At 39.3% G+C, this 20,819-nt stretch overlaps 1 protein-coding gene across 1 annotated transcript in view; it reads left to right on the top strand.

The window, feature by feature from the left end:
* HECW2 (HECT, C2 and WW domain containing E3 ubiquitin protein ligase 2) overlaps positions 1-20,819 on the top strand; it is a gene marked incomplete at its 5' end in the record, with an annotated part of 49,266 nt that overhangs the window by 772 nt on the left and 27,675 nt on the right. Inside the window, 8 exons of the mRNA XM_008946492.1 lie at positions 1,594-1,689; positions 3,727-3,871; positions 4,214-4,317; positions 7,962-8,086; positions 9,591-9,776; positions 14,583-14,717; positions 17,518-17,620; positions 18,619-18,715. Coding sequence (XP_008944740.1) covers positions 1,594-1,689; positions 3,727-3,871; positions 4,214-4,317; positions 7,962-8,086; positions 9,591-9,776; positions 14,583-14,717; positions 17,518-17,620; positions 18,619-18,715 — 991 coding nt within the window. The remainder of the gene's footprint in view (positions 1-1,593; positions 1,690-3,726; positions 3,872-4,213; positions 4,318-7,961; positions 8,087-9,590; positions 9,777-14,582; positions 14,718-17,517; positions 17,621-18,618; positions 18,716-20,819) is intronic.

Raw genomic sequence — 20,819 nt, forward strand, 5'->3', positions numbered from 1 at the left:
CTTCTCACAAGACATGTTCCCCAGACCCTTCACCAGCTTTGTTGCCCTTCTCTGGACCCACTCCAGCACCTCAACATCTTTCTTATACTGTGGTGCCCCAAACAGGACACAGTGCTCAAGCTGTGGCCTCACCAGTGCTGAGCACAGGGGCACAATCACTTCACTACTGCTGGCCACACTGTTCTTGATACAGGCCAGGATGCTGTTGGTCTTCTTGGCCACCTGGGCACACTGCTGGCTCATGTTCAGTTGGGTATCTACCAAGACCCCCAGGTCTTTTTCTGCCAGGCAGCTTTCCAGCCACTCCTCCCCAAGCCCGTAGTGTTGCCTGGGGTTGTTGTGACCCAAGTGCAGGAGCTGGCACTTGGCCTTGTTGAATCTCTTACAGTTGAACTCAGCCCATCATTTCAGCCTCCCACCCTCGAGCAGATCATTGATAGAACAAAAAGTCAAACCTGAAATATCAAAGACACGTTTATTTTGAAATTTGATATATTTTAATTTGTAAGAGAGTAGTGAGGAGGAGGATGAAGAGGAGGAAGGAATTGCAGAATAATACCCTACTTGCTAACCAAAATGTTAATATGAGGGGGGACAAAACCCCCAAAACTATGAAATGCAAACTAGACTTAATATATTTGAGTCTTTTCTTTCGCACGTTTGTATATTAGCATTAAAACATAATGGTAATCAAAAGAAAGGGGAAGAAAAAAAACACAACTGTTTTATAGTCATGCTTCAGGATGTTTATCTTCCCTTTCCCAGTTTCTTATCTGTAGAGACACATCCTAGTACAGCTGGAACCATGGGAGAAGAGGAACGTGTTACTCAAGTTAACACTATAAAACTCTTACCAATTTTGAAATTATTTTAACAGTTGAAAATTTTCTGTCTCACTAAAATTACTGGAAGTAGAAATGTATCTCTAACAGATTGCTTCAAAGCACATTTCTCAATTATCCATTGAATTCCTTCTGGAACTGAAGTGGATCTGATCAAGTGGGTTTCTGAATGTGTCCATTTTGTAACTGGTCAGAAGTTTTGGAATCTACTTATTTTTTCTCTTCATAAACAGCTCTTTGTTTTGCAATAATTTTGGTGTTTACTTCAAATAATCTCAATACTTTATTTTACAGTATCTTCTAGACATTTGGGACACTCTTTTTGATTAGGTGTAAGGTTGCACCATGTTTTGCAGATCAGTGTGGACGCAACAAGGAAAGTCAGTGGACAGTTTCACTTTCCACTCCTGCAGCGAGATTTCTGTGGTGGCCAGGTGGAGCTTTGTCCTTTTCCTTTGCTGGGATTTGGCTCAGGCACATGCTGCTGCTTCTGTGCCACGACTTCTACAGGTCACAGGTGGATGCAGCACATCCCAAGAGGTGACATTTTCACAACTAGGACTGTAGTGCATCCCAGAGAAATAACTCACCTAGGACTGTAGACAGAATTTATTTTGCCCCTAGAAGTAGATGACTATTAGACACATCCTAAAACTCTGTAGTCCTGCAGAAGCTGTAGCATGTCTTAGAGGCAGTTGTAGGGCTTTCTCACGTGGACTGAAAAAATAATTTGTGGACATTTTGATCCTAGGTTCTCAAGCTAATGGCCATCAGCCCTTGAGGTCGCTGCCTTCGGTACGTCAGGATGTTAGCCGGTACCAGAGAGTGGATGAGGCTCTACCACCAAGTGAGGTTCTTCATACTTTAGTTGGGGGATAGGCTGCTTGGATGTCATTACTGAGATCTCATTACATTTTTTTTTTTTTAAATATGAGAGCTGAGAATGAACAGCTGAGAAGCTCTAGATGAGGAGTGGTAGTGATTAAATCTCGTGCTGTTTTGTGAAAGGTGTTGTGCTCCCTCTGCAAGCTATCAGGATGTGTTGTGATCATTATACCTGGTTTGTGTGGACTTGCTAAGTGACACTTGCAGAGAAATAGGAAGGCATTGTGCTGCCTTTTCAGTATGCAGTGCACATGGGTAGGGAGGTGAAGTGATAAAAATATAATAGCTAAAAATGTGAAGCATTCTGAAATCTCTGAATACTTCTTGTTTGGTGATAATTTAAAAAGAAATCACAGACTCACAGAATGTTAGGGGTTGGAAGGGACCTCCAGAGATCGAGTCCAACTCCCCCAGCCAGAGCAGGACCATCTAGTCTAGGGCATAGATAAATATTTAGCCTCTTTAATTTCTGCAGATTATGTGAAAGGTGTTTGTGTTTTCGTTGCATTTTTTGAGGCAACGTGAAGACTTGAATTAAAATAAACCTGGGTATTAAGCAACAGTTAGGTGAGCCTAAATCAACAGATAAATTGTAATTTCTCTAATGCATATGAAAAATATACACAGATTTCTCCCAAGTTCCTGGACTTGCTTAAACCTGGGGCAGTCTATTCAGTATTAGATATATAAAGAAATGATAAAGCACTAAAAAAGCCCTACACAGCTGATAGGCAAGTATTATTTTACAACAAAAATGGGTTAAAAAAAAAAAAGGTTAAATTCAGACCTCCTGAAGTCTGTGGTAAAGCTCTGTTACTTTAAAGGGGTCCAGAATTCAAATATTTAGTGTAAAATGAATAGATCCTTATTTCACAGTAGGGAATGGGACTGTATGCTCTGTAACTGGAATGAGCCTGACAGCAGAACAGAGATACACTGCATGCATTTACCTATTGCCCATTTCCAATCAAAGCTCAATGCAATCTCTATGCAGATCATTCATTTTAAATTAAAAAATTTGAGTATTTTTATTTCATCAGAAGGTGCTACTTTATTGAAATGGGACCTGTGCACAGAAACATTGCTTTCAAACATTCTGTTCTTTTTAAAAAATGGAAATGGAAGGAATGAAATTCTCATTTCAGAGAATGTTGAAGTGTTTCAGTTTTCTTTTTTTGAGATACAAATTAAATTATTTTTTCAATAATTTTGAAATGTGTTCTATTTTGAAGAGCAAATACTGTGATTGCCATAAGCTTTGCATTGGTGTAATTTTATTTTTCAACTTGTATTTCAAATTTAGAACACCAGTAGACAGCATAATAGCTACCCCTTGCACAGGAAGTTGAATTTGCTGTGGTGTTTGCACAGTTGGCAATTCTGGGACATACACTTAGTATATGAAGGAGTTTTACTGTTGTAATTGTCCATCTTTTCTGCCAGTTCTCCTTACTCTTACCATAGGCACATGTAGAAGAGCACTGGCATCTATTTTATTATTGTTGCTATTAGCTGGGAAAAAAACCCCAATGACAGTTGTCAAGCTTTGCAGGGTTTTTGGTACTTATCCATTAGCCTTTTGCACTGGAATAAGCTTCAGAGATTGGATCTTGAATTACTTCAGTCCAAGAGAGTTAGGTTAAGTATCTTGATTTATTGTTTGTTTGGTTGTTTGTGGTTATTTGATTGCTTGTGGGCGTTTTGGGTGGAATTTTTTTTTGGTCCCTGGGACAATTACTGGTTAGTGGGAGACAGAATAGAAATTATTAGATATGGATTCCACAGCACTTTACCTACAGTGGGGAATTTGATCTATGGGATAAAATGGAAAAGCCACATCTCTTAACCCTTCTGTAAGAAAGTTCTGTGCTGAAGTCATCCTGTAAAAGAGAAATAGAAACTTGAAGCAATGTATTCAGTTCTAGAAGTGCCCAGCTGAAGTTAAGAAATAAACCAGCCCCAAGCCCTTCATAGCTCACAGTGTTCTCTTGCTGCTTAGACTGGGAGGCTCGAATCGACAGCCATGGTCGGATTTTTTACGTGGACCACGTGAACAGGACAACAACATGGCAACGCCCCACAGCCCCTCCAGCCCCACAGATCCTGCAGAGGTCCAACTCCATACAGCAGATGGAGCAGCTGAGGTGAGAACTGCACGACTGCACTCACCGCTGTGAGGCTGAGTGAGGGTGGACACAAGGTCACAGTTGCCACTGCAGCTGACCAGATGTGTTTGTTTTTATGTGTCTGTCCCTTTTCATTTGCATGTGGGCTTCTAGGGCTTTTGTATTCCACTTGTGTTCATAAACTATCTGGGTAAAAACCAAAATTTCATAATGGTTTTCAGAAATTCAAAAGTTTATTAATGTATAAATTGGAGATCAATGTGTGTTAACATCCATGGCAGAAAAGACAAGCTCCCTTGGAGCTAGAATTGGGTCACAGTTGCCATATAATATATGTAAAGTCCAGTTTTCTAACCCTAGGTACCAGAGCATCCGAAGAACCATGACTAATGACAGGCCTGAAGAGCATACAAATGCTGTGGATGGAGCTGGAGAAGAAACTGACTTTCACCATTCTAATGCAGGTTAAAAACAAAAAAAAAAAGTTGCTTTCTTTTTTTTTTTCCCCTCTAAAGTGAGCTCTTATGTCATAGATAATTTATGGAGGGGGACATAAAACAGAATCTAACTTCTGCCCCAGAAAATCTGAGTGGAAGTGAACTCATTTGTTATCATTGCTGTTCAGTTTTTTAAGATTGTGGCTCAGCCTGTTCAATACCCTGAAGAAGTGAATGTGAGATTCAGAGCATTCTTCTGTCAGTGCCTGGCAGGGTAAAAACATAGGCAGGACATTTGCAGTGAAAAAGTGTGGGACTGTGGTCTGGATTGCAAATATTTTGAATCTGTAACTGCGTTTTGAACTGGTAGAATATAGGACTATAAAGGATGTTGGGAAGTTACTGGCTTCATCTGTGTGCTGAAGACAGGATGAGCTGTACCTAAACCACACTTGGCAAATGCTCTCTCATGTGTTCTTACAACCTATTCTCCAGTTGATGGACACTGTAACTTTTTTAACCAGTCTACTCATATAATTTCTTGTATAATATATTCTTAAATCTGTTACTTTGTCATCTTTCCTCATCTCTTTTGTTGTTAGGTCAACAGTTATTTTGTGGGCCTACTCAGGGTTGTCTTCAGTTGATCTGTGGCTTCTGAGAAATATTTCAGAAAATTAAATAAAGCTATGACTCTGCTGTGCTGAAGAGATTTCAAAAATGTCACATCTTATGTACAATTCTCCTTGTACATTCCTGCACTAACCACCACTGTTCAGTCTTCGATCTGCTAAAATCAGGTCAAGGCCCTTGGGTGCAGATCTTTGACACAGATGTCTGTTTTTCCTCTGGTGTTTGTGCAGTTGCTTATCCCTGCCTGCACACAGTATCTTTGCACTTTTTTAATCTCAGAATCACAGAATGGTAGGGTGGGAAGGGACCTCTGAAGATCATCTAGTCCAACACTCTGCCAGAGCAGGTTGCACAGGAGTATGTCAGGGCTGGTTTTCAAAGTCTCCAGAGAAGGAGACTCCATGTAAAGTGTTACTATGGTTTTGAATCTTCTCCATCCTACTGTCCAAGTACTGCAGCATCTCCTAGTTGGATCAGGTTCTGGCCTCCTTGTCCAGTCAGAAATAGTGAACAGGTCCAGACCCAGACAGATCTCAGTGAAACAAACATCACTGCTGTACTCTTTTTGTTTGACATAAATCATTAACTGCTCTTCACTATCTTTTTGCAAGCTGCTGTATACCCCTCTCCAGGTGGTTTCATCTGTTTCAGGTAATTTTATCCCCCAACATGGTGCTGGGAAAATCATGTAAACAGTATGAAAGGCCTTATTAATATCAAAATATGTGGCCTTTACACCACTTGAGCAGTAGAAAATAACTGCCTTAGTTTGCTGTGATTCATTCTTCAGAAATTCTCGTTATTTTTGTTTCTTTACCTTTCTGTTTCCTTGTTTCTTTAAATAGTCTGACAATGAGTTCATGTGCCTGAGAATAGAAAATATGTCAACTCATTTATAGTTTCCCTCATCTTTTAATACCTATTCTTAGAAGTGGATATAATTATTTTTTTTTTGTGAGAACTCCTGCAGACCTCTGAAATAGCCACCAGTGTCTCAGAGGCTGCTTCACCTGGTTTCCTAAGTGTGTTGGAATACACTTCCTCCAGCCCAAAGAGTTTAAAAACTTCGGATTTGCACCATAGTTTTTTAACCTGTTCTTTACCTGTTCTAGCCTAAGAAAAGGGTTCTTTTTGCTTCATCTGGTTGGTGTTACCTTTTTGAATGATGACAAAAGGAAAGGTCTTTTTCATGAGCTCAAAGCATCATTACTGGTTTTTCCTCTCACTAAGCATTCTCTCCTCAACCATTTTTCTACTGCTCATTTGCTAACACATGTATAGTAAGATACCCATCCAGTCCCTTGTGTAGTTGTGTTATGTGCTTTAGCTTTGTCTCTAGATGCTCTTGATATTCTCTTAGAACACTTGCCTAAGTTAATCTAGTACACAAGTAACGTCACCCTTTCTTGGGTTTTGAATCATTGTAGAACTCAGAATTTAACCAAGTGCCACCTTTATTTCTTTACTTCTGCCTTAGCCTTTTCCTTTTCTGCCTTGGTGCAGGTGATGTGTAGCTAGATGGTTTGTTGTGCTGTAAAGAAAGGATTTTAAAGCCCATTCAGGCTAAACCCTAATCGGCAAGTTCAGCGGAATAAGCTTTTCATAAATCAAATTCATGAGCCACTAAACTGCAAGAAAATCCCACCTGGTGACCCATTCTGGTTTCCACAAAACCCAGACTTGGAGAGTGGACCTATCTGCATCGTGTGACAGCACTTTTCCAGGGTGTGAGAAGTGACTGGTGCACACCCACCCAGGTTTTGTACCAGTGCAGAGCTGACGTGCAACCGCAGTGCGTGCCTGGAAGACACTCCCAGCACAAGTATTCAGGCACAGCTTCAGGGGGCTTTATGCTGCACCACTGTTGCTCCATAGATGTGCCTCATGTGGCAGGGCTTGGGCTCTCTTGTTTAAGAAGTGTCTCTAAAAATCCTCTTCACTTGTTTTTACTTCTTACCTTTTCATTTTCAGGTTCCCTCAAACACTTAGAAAGCACATCTTTATTTTCCCAATTCCCTCTTTTCCATAATGTTTACCTACCCATATTTACAGCTTTATTCTGTTCTTTTCCTCCTCTTTTTTAATTTCTTCTTACTTTTCCCTTAGCCTAGGGTCTCATTCACAGGCTCTCTTCTCCTTTCTCTGCCTGTGGGTTATGTTTGCTCTTTTATATCAGTGATAGCTGTGTTCTACATGATTAATGTTCATTTGATAGGGAAGTCTGCAAGTACTGTGATATGTAAAAGAAAGTGTGAAATGTAGAAGATGGCATTCATTTTAGAGTAAAGTCACTGCAGACCCAACCTGAATTTGCAGTTAATATACATTAAAATAGGCATCCACATGTCCTGTTGATATTTAAAGATAAATGGGGGAAGCAGTTTTAACTCTGTAGCAAATACCACTCATAATATATTTCCAGTTCCTTGTACTGTTGAAAAATAAGTGCACTTCTGCAGTTGCCAGGAGAAGACCTAAATGTTTACTGAAAGTTGAAGCTTGAAAGGTACTTCCCTGGCAACCTGTTTCTTACTTACATAAGATGCTTAAATGCTGTATCAGGACTGGGGCTGTGTTAATGGTAGTGATTTATTATTTTTTTAAATTATTATTTATTTTAAAGAAGGAACAAAACACTGAAACATACAATGACTTTTATATCCATTAGTTATCATTTAAAAAACAAACTATCTGCATACAGCTACAGTATAGCAATGTAGAATTGACACAGGGACCTTCTTGCACCTTATCCATAGGCACTTGTTTGGCAACCCAAATAATTAGACTTGATTTTGTTTAATGATTGTTCATTGAAAGCAACAAGTAGAAATTACTAAACTAAACCTGTGATATTTTCAGGAATGTCAGTGCTATGTTAGAAGAAATTCAGGTACACTTACATGGAAAATACTTGAATCTGAAATAGTTGTGTACCTAGTGCTTTTCTTGACTGTGTGATTCAGCTCAGTCTAGTTGTTTGCAGTGATGTTTGGCTAACGATTATCACTTTGATTCTTTGTCATTCACTTTGCTGTTAGATTTTCGAAGAGAGAATGTGCTGCCTCACTCTACCTCCAGATCCAGACTTACTTTATTGCTCCAGTCTCCCCCTGTGAAATTCCTTATCAGCCCAGAGTTCTTTGCAGTGCTGCATTCTAACCCTGTGAGTATAGTGTTTACAGCTGAAATACTTTCATAAATACATGCTTATAAATATAGATGTCTTGTATGCAAAGATAACGCTCAGTGTTTGATGCCAAGATATTGGTAATACATAGGGAGGGTGAGAAAATTTGAACACTCATCATCATTCCTTGCAATTGGTGGGCTATCAGTCATCCTCACTGGCATTACAGATCCTACAGTTTTTACTTGGCACTCAAATCTTCATCTTTCTTATTTTGCAAAACTCACGTGTTTATCGAAGCAATAGCTTTCCTACTGTGCTTTGCAGAGAGTGAGAGAAAATCCTGAGAATGAAAATGATGGGTAAATGATTCTTAAGAATCACTTTGCTGCTTATTGAATGATTTGTTTCCCCCAGATTGCCTGGTTCATAACAAAATATGTTATAGTTGCCCTGAGCAAAAAAACATCTTAGTATGTATTTTCCTTTTCTGTTTTGCCTGTTCTTCAGCACTGCTTCTTATATTGGTTTTTGGTTTTTTATTCTGTTTCTTTTCCTTTTTGTAATTGGATTTATAGTGTAAACAGAAGTAATAGAATGAATAATTTACTGTCTGCAAGTACACTTGTTAATAAATCAATGCTTTTTAAATTACTGGTCAGTGTTAGTTTGATTTGGATATGTATGCATGCTTGTCTGTAGCTGAATAATACTGCTTAGCTTGCATAGCTTTATCTTGAATACCTGAAACAGGACAGAGGTATGTAGGATCTCTGGCCAGAGAGTAGAGATGTAGGGGCACAGAGTGATTTTGGCAGCAGGACAGTGCAATAGGAGGGCCCATAGCTTGGCTTCTGTCTATTGCTGATCCCAAGAGAAGGACCTAGTTGCTGGCTGGATGTTTGTTTTGTTTTGTTTTTTTTAGGGAAGGGTGTTAACTGTTTATTTTACTCCTTTTATTCATTGTTTACCTATTATTCTCTTTATTTTATTACATAATTTACACACAGACATGGAATGATAGGGTATTTTTTAAAAGTCTACAGGTGGAAACCATATTTATGTAGACTTGTGGTAAAATCTACAAACTTATCTATATCTGTCCTGCAGAAAACCTTACCAGGTTTACTGCTGTATTCCATGGCTGCATTTGACTCATTATTCCAGAGACTAGAAATCTCTAGTTTCTCTAGAATCCACTGAAAATTACTAAAAATCTCTACTTTTAAAGCCATTTTAATGTTACAGGATTCTTCACAGTTCCAGGGCCAAGTGTGGCAAATGGACCCTGTAATACATTTCACACTTTGCTCAAGTGAGTCAGTCATGAAAGTGTGTATATCTCCAGCCAAACATCAAACCTTTATCCCAAAACCTCAGAAAGAGGAGCATTTTTTTCCCCTACTTTTGCAGCTTCGCCGGAAATAATTTGTAAGGTTTTTATAGACGATCGGATGGTTTCTTTACAGTGGGAAGGTCTTTTGTTGCAAGAAGAAATTTGCTCCCCTAAATGCATTTCTTTTTGTTGTTTGCTTGGCAGAGTGCCTACCGCATGTTTACAAACAACACGTGTCTGAAGCACATGATCACCAAAGTTCGGCGGGACACCCACCACTTTGAGCGCTACCAGCACAACCGTGACCTGGTGGGATTCCTCAACATGTTTGCTAACAAACAGCTGGAGCTGCCAAGAGGCTGGGAAATGAAACACGACCATCAGGGCAAGGTAAGTGGGAGGCACAGCTGGCTCTGCCCAGGGCTTTGCTGTTGCAATGCCAGGACTCGGGGGTTTTTAACAGGAGTGGAAGTGAGCTTAGTTCTCCAGAGGTACAAGTTGAGCAGCCTTTTCTCCTGCTTTGGCCAAAAGAAGATTGGAGTTTCTTGTCTCTGCTGACAAAGTTATATGAAGGGAGAAGGAGACTAATAAGGGTTATTAATCATTACAAGGAAAATAGCTAGAAGATTGGTAGCTTTTTTACAATTAAATAAGTTGCTTGGATTCCCTTGGATGTTTAAGACTTCCTTTGAAAAGAATTTACCTACTGTCTGAAGGCAGTTCAGTGAAGTTCTTGGGAGTTTCACCTGTGTACTCATAAGATAATTTAGATATAAAGTTACTTCATTATTATCTAATGAATTTTATTTAATTATTGTTGAATCTTTTGTGTTAGTTTATTTTCTTGTTTAACTTTTGGGCTTTTCCTTAGAGCTTTTCTTCCCCCCCTCTTCTTCAACCTCAGGATCTTGAGTGGGGTTCATTAGTGTGCATTATTTGCACTTCATTAATAGATAACCATTTTCCTAGGTGAGTCCCCTACCCAAGTGCTAAGTAAGTAGATCCAGAGTAGATCCAGAGATCATCAGTTCCTGAGATAAAATGGATGAACCTAAGACTGGGATAGTTCTGGAGGTGATCATTCTATTGATTATGTGTTGGTTAACAGGAAATAAATAACCTCTGTGTTTTAGTTTCATTAACAGTGTACTTGGATAATTGCAAGTCCTGCTACTTTTCAAAACAGGTATCACTTTTCAATTTATAACAAAGTATTTTTAAAGTCAAAGAACAGACATTTTTATTGTAGTGATGTAATTTTAATATAACTTTAAACTAGTATATCCTCATTATCTTGAATATGATCTTCTTTGTGGAAGATAAGAGGGTTAAAAATAGACTGTGATTAGCATGTGAGGAAGTGATAAGGCTGTCAGCTCATGTGAGAAGTCCTAACTGGGACTATAGGCATATTAAGCTCCTCAGTTCTTATTTGTCTATCTTGGTACAGTTAACTGTAAGTGTCCCTATAAATAATGATCTTGATGCTTGAAAAGATTACAGACAGAGTCTAAACTGAAGTGTAGAGCTTGAGGGGTGTTTTCTTCTTGAGTTTAACAGCTCTGGAAAGCACTGTGTTTTTTCATTAGAAGCACAATTAGGAATGAGCAATTATACTGACCTTGTTCTTTGCCTCCCTCACTCTTCTCTAAGTAATTCTCTTTCTGTTCTGCTCTCCAGAAGCCAGTTTCCTCCTGGAGAAGACAGTGATTTCCTATTGACTTTAATAGGCAGTCCATGGAGAGAATTAGGCCTTTGGATTTCTGGTGTGGTATTTGGTTACAGTGATGCTACCACAACATTAATCAATAAGAGGAGGCACTGAATAAGTCCTCACTGGGATTTCTTCACTTTGGATTAGGCTTAGTATTGTTTGTTTTCCTTATGTTCATTATTGAATTGCCTTTGTCACAAGGAGCACTTGTGGCCAGTATAGAAGTGTATCCAGCACTCAAGAGAGATGATGGCCAGTACATGGTGAGTGCTTGATGAAACCAAACTGAAACTGGATCTGCCTTTATTAAAGCATAAAACTAAAGAGAAGCAAGTAGAAATTAACCATGTCACAATAGATAATTATATTTCCTTTCCCTGGCTATGGCTACTCCTCCCTGCTGAGAGGAGGTTTTCCTTTATTTTTCCAAGTATATCACAGCAAGAGGCTTGGTGCCCTTGCTCACAAGGCACAGTGATCATTCTGACCCTTATGCAGTGCTGGGTAGTAGAGTTTTTATTCCCCAGTGTCAGTGCAGTCATGGTTGCTTGTCCTCTTTGCAGGCTGTCTTCCAAGGTTAGCTGGGGACTGCTTGCCTCTGAACTCCCTTCAAAGCTCTACAGCAAAGCCCAGTTTCCCACTCCTCTGACTCCTCTGTGCATCCCCTACAGAAGATAGAATCTATTTGGCAGCTCCCCCTGAAAGGTCTGACATAACTGGGATATAGTTTCTGATTGGCTGCATCAGCCACTGACCACAGGGAAGCAGAAGACCACTGGAAAAGGTGGTGGCAGGAAGCATCATAGAGTCTAGCTAGGTCCCTGAACTAAACTTGGTCTCATAACTTTGAAATTCTGTTCCCCAATGCATTTGTGCAGTGTGTGAGCACATGTTCATATTTGAACACCAGATGCAATGTGCATATTTTTCATTAAATCTCTGCAAGACATGCTTATTGATTACTAATGTTTTCAATAGGAAAAGAAGGTGTTTTAGCAAGCTTGTTAGGCTTTAATTGGGAAGATAACGAGCAACTATTTGTGCTTAATGGGCTTATTGTAGTTTTGGCACTACCCATCTTGTCTCAGTCTCTTTAAGCATCATAGATTTAGGGATAATAGCTAGACAGGAGTTACGAGAGGAATTTTTTTGAAAGGAGGCTGTGAGCCACACGTTTTTTTGAGCTGTGTGCCAGTGTCAGGGTTTGCTGAAAGCCCTGAAGCTCCAAAGATTATCTTCACCAAAGCTTCAGAGTAGTGATTTAGGCTTTTTTTTAGACTGCTACTAGCTGGCCTACAAGCATTTATATTTAATAAGACATGATTGTCTTTAAGTTAATGTTTAAACTGAGTTGTTTATTTAATTGTAATGCTAAGGAACAGTACATGGAATATTAGATTGCTGCATTCACTCAAAAATTTGTTGTGTAGCACAACTGTAGGTAGTATTTTTCTCATATTGAATCAGTGCCTTTTTTTCCTCAGTGGTTTTACAGTATAGTGTTGACTTAATGAAATAACATTTGTTTTGTTTTAAGTGCTTCACATCTTATGAATAAACACACCTAGACCAGAGTAGCTAGAGGAACAGTAAAAAACCACATATACCAGCCTGTTGATAATAGGTGGAATAAAGCAAGCAATCAGGAAGAAGGTTTTCAGAGAGCTTTGAGATGTCCCAGCAGCCTCTTCCAGTCATTTTCCAAGTGCAAACCTGAAATTTCAGAGTGGCTTTCACTCTTCCTTCCTGCTGGTTTCATATTCTCTAATCTGTATACTTTTGCTGCAGGTGACAGAATTATTTGTCAAGGTGAACAAGTCCTGCATCAGATTTAAATGTAAAATTGCTTTTATTGAATGCATTTTATAGTTTTTGAACTTTGGAACAGTCAATTTCACTTGCATGTCTGTAACTATGTCAGATGATCAAAACAGAGTCCTTCCTTATTGTTCAGTTAACGTGATTCCTTGCTTGTAGGTACAGGTTACAGGTACAGACTGTCACTGTTGGGGCTGTAGGAGGCTTGCTGCCCTCTTCTGGAGCTTTTCTGAGGTTTTGCAACTTTGGTATCCCTCCATGTGCTTCTCCTGCCTTGGAAAATGGAAGCATTAATGTTTTCTCCTGCCACAATCCATAATGGTATTTAGTTGCTGCACAACATGACACACTGGTTTGTCTACCTGCCTTCATTGCAGTTGGAAGAATTGCATTTTCTTTAGTCTGGCTATACCAAGCAGTCTGAAACAATGATTTCATGAATACTCTTAAGTTGGTGTTACTGCCAAAAGAGCCAGTTCTGCTCTCTTCTTGTCCCTGGTGGGCCGAGTGAGGTTAGAGGAACCAGCAAGCAGATGGACAAAAAGAGAGTAATTTTAGCCTGGACCAGCTCCTCAGCTGGGTTCACTGCGTGGTTACACAAACACTTGTGCCAGCAGAAGGCAGGAAGGGGGTGCAAAGGGATACAACAAGTGGTCAGGATGGGGGAAGATGAGAATGTTTCTTCTGCTGACGCTGCAGGGCTGAATTGTTTGTGAAACTGTGGTTGAAGTATCTCATTGGTATCCAAACACAGAAATGGCTCCCGCAGCCCCTGACCACCTCTCTGCTGGTCCAGATTCTTTAATTCCTCAAACCAGATGTCGCTTTCCTGTAACTCTCCTGCTCCAAACTGGGCTCTTTTTTTGCCATTTCCACATGTTTTCAGCACTGTGACTGAAAAAAGCAAAGCGTGTTGAAATAGAGCAGTGCTGGTTTCCAAGTGCAATACTAACACTGGTAAAAGTTTAAATTTCAGGGCTTAGAAACCTTTTTGGTTCAGATTGGGTGGAATTGTAGGAGGTTTTAATTTTTGAGGTTACATGCTCCTGTGACATTGCTTTCAGCAAATGGCTGACTGGCCAGTATGTGTTGGTTCTCACCCGTTGCCTGGTTTAAATGTTTGTTGCCATCATCTCTGTATTCCTAACTTCTTTTTTTAAGGTTAGTGACCATAGAATAGTTTTATCAGGAGGATCACACCTTGTTGGCCTCTAATTAGAGTTCATCACAGGATGCAGTCATACGCTTGACGTATATACACCCAATTGTGTACATAATTATATGGTAAATAGTTCACAAAAGGGAATGCTTTTGCCACTTAATGACATCTTTTTAGATGCTTATAAGGAAATGAAAGGAAGAATACACTGGGATTAATTTACTGAACGTTTAAGTCCTCTCTTCTTGACAGTCATTATAAAGCTTCCTACTTCTGATGCCTATCAGATGAGAATGTCAAAGGGTTTTATAGACACAAATAGAGCAAGGTAAAAAGAATTCATCCCTTCAGTGAGATGGAAAACTGCTGTCCTTCTGCAGAAGGGAAATGCAAGCCACGGTGAGGATTTTCAGTGAATGAAACCTGGATCCTGAACAGGCATCAACCGCTGGCATATTTTTAAAAAGAATTTGTTGTGAGCAGTTTCTTGTGTCTCCCTCTCCAGGCTTTCTTCGTCGACCACAACTCCCGCACCACCACGTTCATCGACCCCCGGCTCCCCTTGCAGAGCAGCAGGCCCACGAGCGCCTTAGTCCATCGGCAGCACCTGACCAGGCAGCGCAGCCACAGCGCCGGCGAGGTGAGTGGGACCTGCCCCTCCCCTTCAGCAGCCACCAGGGCTTTAGGGTCACCTTCTTTCACATCATTCCATTCACAAGCCATCCTGTGAGGAGCGTGAGGCTTCTGTAAAGTGCACGGTAGTCATCCGTAAAGATTCATTCTTTTATTTGCTAGCAGCTGTTGCTTTTAAAATGTGTGATTTCAGAGGAAAAATATCAGACATGAGGTTCTCTTTTAGTTTGCAGTAACCCCATTTAACCACAGGAGAGTATGTGAATACACATTACCAGTATCTGTAGCCTGTCTGTTGCTGGTGAAATACGTATTGTGGTCTAGCACGGGGTCTACCAATTACATTGATACAACTCAGCAAATAAGAGGGGGAAAAAAGTGCATGTGTGTACATACACCTCTACGTGCAACTTTCCAAATCAGTATGAAAATAATCTTACCACTCATAGGTCTATCAAGCTGTTACATGCATTTGCATATGTACTTCATCTCTGCTTTCTAAACAGGAATACATGGAAAACACAGTTTTGTTGATATATCACTGTGGACCATTTTCACTGTCAATCTCCATCTTCTTCTTGTAGTTTCTTTTTACTTGTGAGCAAGTGTATGTACAATGACTTAGACTCCAGTTGTACTTTACTTAAACTCCATACTGCTGGCTGCAAGTTGTTGTTTCATGGGAGGGCTGTCCTATGCCAGGAATTTAGAGTGGTGAGAGGAATGCTCTGATTTATCCTTTTTATAGCTCGGTCTTGTGGCAGAAGAAGTCCTGCCAGAGGTCTGCGTCAGAGCAAGCATGAATCTTCTCTGACACTTCCCCAGCAGAGCTTTTGCAGAGCTGCAGCAAGTGACTGCCATACCACTGGTTGCACATCTTGTCATACCCTGTGTGAATAGGGTTTAGTCACCCCTGATACTTTCCACTCCCCATCCCCAGTAAAAGATATCACAAATGTTTTTAAAAATGTTTTTAAAAAGCATTTTCTGTCAATTTGGTGAAGTGATGCAGGCAGTGATGTCTTACAGCAGGCAAGGAAGCTAGAAGTGTCTTCATATAGGTGTTGAGATCTTTGATAGACTAAAACAAGTATATGTGTTGTGATTGATCTATAACAGAGCAGAAAATTTTTTTTTCCCTTAATTTTACCAAACATGTACTGAAATTATCTTTTTTTAAGCAGCATGCAGACGCTCTGCACTTCAAACAGAGAGGTTCTTGCCAACCGTGCTGCTGAAGTTGTCAATACTGCAAAATAAGTGTAGTTTATCCCACAGAGTCATCATATATATTGCACATACACGGTGCTGATTGCCTGTCAAAATTTCCTACTCCATCTAGGTAGGTAAAATTCCTTAAACCATGTTTCTACACAAAATTTTAGAAGTATTTCCTTGCTGTTATTACAACTGTAACTTGAACAAGTATCCCCATTCTGAGATTAATCAAGTTCATTTACATGCATATGTATGGATTTGATCACCACGTTTATTTAGTGCTTATGACTTGAGCATTGCATATTTGCAGCTAATTTTCCTATTTTTAAACCACTGTAGCAAGGAACTGTACATTATTGCAATAGTATTAAGATTAATACTTAAGGAAAAAAATTCTCAAAATACTTCCTTTGGATTTGCCTTGCCATGAACTTCAATGTTTTGAAGCCACTGGCTCGGTTTTCACAAGGATGTGCTGTAAAGCATACAGCAACTGGTGTAAGGAATGACTTTTTTGTTAAAGTTGAACTGCTGTGTGAAGCTGGAGCTAATAATAGTGGCATTCTTTTTCCAGCATAGTGCCTACAGGAAATAATTTTTAATTTTTCTCAGAAAGTATTATCAGAGAACATGGAGATCTTGGGAGATATCTCAGGACTTCTGCTTCTGTGTGATTTCAGAAACTGGATTTAAAAATAACCATCATAATTATTCCGTCTTTTGCAGTTAGATGTTTTAGAGATCTTTGAAGCTTGGAAGTGTGGTTCAAATGCTAACCATTAGAAGTAGGCAGAGGAACTGAGAAGTAAATATAAAGGTCCATCAGGATAAAACAGAGGTTGAACAAAATGTTTTATTTAGAAAATAGAAAGTACTGACAGTGTAGAAATGACTGAAGTCTCAGCACACAGGGAACTGCAGAAGTTGTCCTGACATCACAAATGCTGCCAGGGATAATTTTACATTGTGGTTCTACCCTAAAAAATGTTCATATGCAACATTTTTTAATCCCAGAGGGTGAACACAAAAAAAAAAAAAAAAAAAAAAAAATCAGAACAGTTTTACTGAATCACTGTAGGAAACATGTTTTTAGCAGTTTTGGACTCACTTGCCTTGCCTGAATGTGAACTGGCTTCTTTAGCCTCCTGTTTCAGCCACAGACTTACTTCCAGTTCAGATGTAGAGAAGCTCCATGTAGGCACAGTGATAGCTGAGGTGCTAAGGAAGGAGCAGAATTTGATTTTCAGATCCTTTGATACGGATAAAGTGAAGTACAAGAGACCCTCTGAAGGAATCCCACCTAGAAATTCATAGTCCTTGTTTAGACTGGGACTGTGAGTTAAAAATAGCAATAAACTTTCAATCCCATTTGATTCTTCATATCGATAGGTACAAACTACTAAAGGGTGTTTCACTAACTCCTGTCATACAACACGGCTGATTCCTCCTGCAGTGGCTCCTGGGGATAGTGATCAAGCAGAGCATGTATGTACATGCTTAGTCTGAAGCCATGTGAGTTGTCACTTTTGGGCACTGGAGTGGGTGTGCTGGGATGGAGACACTCATTGTGGTTCCTTGCACGTTCTCAGGTCGGAGAGGACTCCCGTCATTCAGGACCACCGGTTTTGCCAAGACCATCGAGCACCTTTAATACAGTCAGCAGAGCCCAGTACCAGGATGTGGTTCCAGTGGGTATGTCAGCACGTGGCCTCTTTTCAGAGAAGTTCTCCAGGACTGAGTGTGACATCAATGTGCACTGCTGGGTTTTGGTTGGGGTGGGTGGAGGTTATCGTTTGTTACGATTCCTTCTGATCATCAGCGTTTCCCAGTTGTTCAGTTGCAGCCTGGAGGAATAATACTGAACAGTGTCTGTGCAGAACCAAATAACTGATGTAAAACTTCCACCTTCCTAGCTCACTTACTCTACACAGCGACAGGAGGAGTTGCAGCCAGTGGGCCAAGTTGTGTCCTAATTGGACTCTGTGTATTCCCAGTGATTTTTGTACAACTTCTGAGCATCTGCTTTGGCAGGGTTCCAGAAAGTGTTAATCAGCTTGGAATTAGTCATTAGCTTAACTTCTGTTCTCAGTTACATACACAAAGTTACTGGCTTCTGTGCCACCAAGGACAGAATTTAGCTTATTGAATCTAACAGCTGTCACATTGTGCTAAATCAAGATAAATTAATCCGATTGACTATAACTGGCTCTTTGTACTGTGGCATGTTTACTTGGAAATCTCTGCTAATTTAAATCCTTCCCCTGCCATGGACATGGTGTGCATACACTGCAGGCTCAGCAATTAGTGAGGATTTGATATGGGTGTTTCCAATGACTGTTCAGTGCTTGAGAAGGGATTTCAGTGCAGAGCAAACCAAGGTCCCTGCAATTTTGTTCTAGAGATGAATAGTCTAGTTTGACCTTGGGAAAGAGATAGAAGTTGCTAACAGAATTAGAGATGTTAATAGTTGGAAGGATGTGTCACAATGAGATTTGATTCATAATCAAGAAGCATGTTCCCTAAACAACAGTAGAATCAATAATCTTCCATAAAAAAAGTATTAACTCAGTACTGCTAAACTTAGAACTGTGAAGATGAAGTCTGCTGGCATTATTGTTCAAAACTCAAAAGGAATGTAGTCTGTCTTTTAGTCTCAACTTGTTTCAGCATATTTTTGTTGGTGTTTTCAGCTTACAATGACAAGATTGTTGCATTTTTGCGGCAACCCAATATCTTTGAAATTCTACAAGAACGTCAACCAGATCTTACCAGGAATCATTCACTCAGGTAATAAAATCAGTGAAGTTGGCTACTTCCATTTCAATACAAAATACTAATTGGAATTAGTTTCTTTCATTAAAATTAGCAGTGGAAAATAACAAATTGGAGACTTTTGGCCTGTTCAAACATATTCATAAAGCTGTGGGAGATAGTTCTTTGTTCTATTACTATGTAATGCCCTAAAATAAGGTTTAGGAGAACAGAGCTAGTGTGTTACTTCTAAATAAAGATACCTACAAGAAACTATTTGGAACAACTGGTATGAGAGATTTGCTGGTCTTCAAAATGTGCCAAGACAGCTGGATGGCACGGCAAATGTGCCCATTTTTGTATGTGTACAGCTTGGGAGTGTGAGGCAGAATGGCTTTTGTTCTGTCCTTATCTTCTCAATGCACATTTACAGAAAGGCTATCATGACCTAATTACACTGGAAATAATATTATATCAGTCAGAATGTTTGTGGATTTTGGAGAAACACTAAAATGGATATCTACAGGTTCTTACGTAGTCCAGTGAGGATGGATGTTCTTATTATATGGTTGTTTTAACTCCCTCATATGCTTTGACTAGGAATGATAAAAAGTGAAATTCAGAAAGTGGCAAGATACCTCTTAAAGTGTACCCCACACAAAGATGCTTTAGTTCATGTACTGGTGTGGGAGCCAGCAGTGATTTCCATTTTTTTTCCATTCTCATAGTGTTACTTATTGATCCCTTTTCCTCCATGTCCTGCAAGTTCCTAAAATTCAACAAGCTGCCCTGTTTTGCAGCTTCCCAAAGCATTGTGCTCTGTCAAGTTTTGTGATGAGGCTTCAATGTTAAAGATTTGTTTTATCCTCTAAATAAATCCTGACTGACAAAGCTGAAATGGTGTACCAGCAGAATGCATGTTCTCTAGAAAATATAGAGAAAAGGAGGAAAATAAAAATCTACATTTCTCAGCTTGTCAAAAAAGTTCCTATGCTGCACCCATGTCACTACAGGCAAGTTTGTCCCAGTGGGTTTGGTTTGAAATGTGAGCAAAGCTAATCTGTTGGGAAATCATATACAAACAATTCCTGATTATTAGTAGTTTTATTATTCCTTTTTCCTTTCCCCAGGGTGCTTGGCTTCCTTTAATCTTGATAGCAATCAGTTTCATTTTATTCATGTGTTTTGTTTTTTTTTTTTTTCATTAATTTAGAGTTCAGCTTGTTCAAGAGACTTGCTGGTATTAACCAGTTACTGCTTCTTGTAGAATCTTGCTTCCTGATTATAGAATCATAATTTACCACAAGCTGAGCCCTTGTCAAGAAAAGATGGTTTTCAGATTAAAAATAGGAAGATCAAAGGATAAAAGATATTTGGTTCTATAACTTGTAATTTACTTGAGACTGTGTAGCCTTCTGCAGGCTTACTTGATAAATAGACTGAAGATACACATCTAGCTTACCTGCTGTAGCATAATAATTGAGAATTTTAATCAACACAGACATCCTGTTAAGTTGAATGGCTTCATTCTAGTCCTAGTCTTTAAAGTTAGTGTATATGATTAAGGTAAAATATCTTCCATTATAGCTCTCCTATATTCTTCTAGACATCATGCTTCAGTAACATTTCTTCTATTTTTATACAGGTCCCAGTTTCATTTTTCCAAGTTAGTATTCTGAGACCCTGATTTAGCAATTTACTGGCATCCATGCCTATTTGACACATTGTGAGAGTAAGCATCTCCAATGACATTGCTGTGACACTTGAGTTAAGACCTAAGTGAAATCCTGCATTATGAATCCTTTGTCATTTTTTGTTTTGGTGTAGCAATTAGTACAACTATCTATAATCTGTTTCTTTGAGGACCTCAGTGCAATTGAAGTAGAATTATGATGTTTGGATTTTTTTTAATTATTGTTGTTGTTACTACTTCTACAACAACATAGGTAAGGAGAAAAATCAGTATTTGGCCAGTGGAAGAGGACAGAGATAATTTGAAAAGCTGTCTTACATTTTTTTTTGTCTAAATTTCATTCCTAAAAAGAATGAGTAGATGTGATAAGTTGAGGGTCTGTAAAAACATACAGTGAAAGTATACTACAGGTAGGAGATTATTGTTCAGAGGTTTTTATGGTGAAGT

This window comes from Merops nubicus, unplaced genomic scaffold (genome assembly GCF_000691845.1).
Source record: "Merops nubicus isolate BGI_N331 unplaced genomic scaffold, ASM69184v1 scaffold13508, whole genome shotgun sequence".
In the NCBI taxonomy this organism is placed as follows: domain Eukaryota; kingdom Metazoa; phylum Chordata; class Aves; order Coraciiformes; family Meropidae; genus Merops; species Merops nubicus.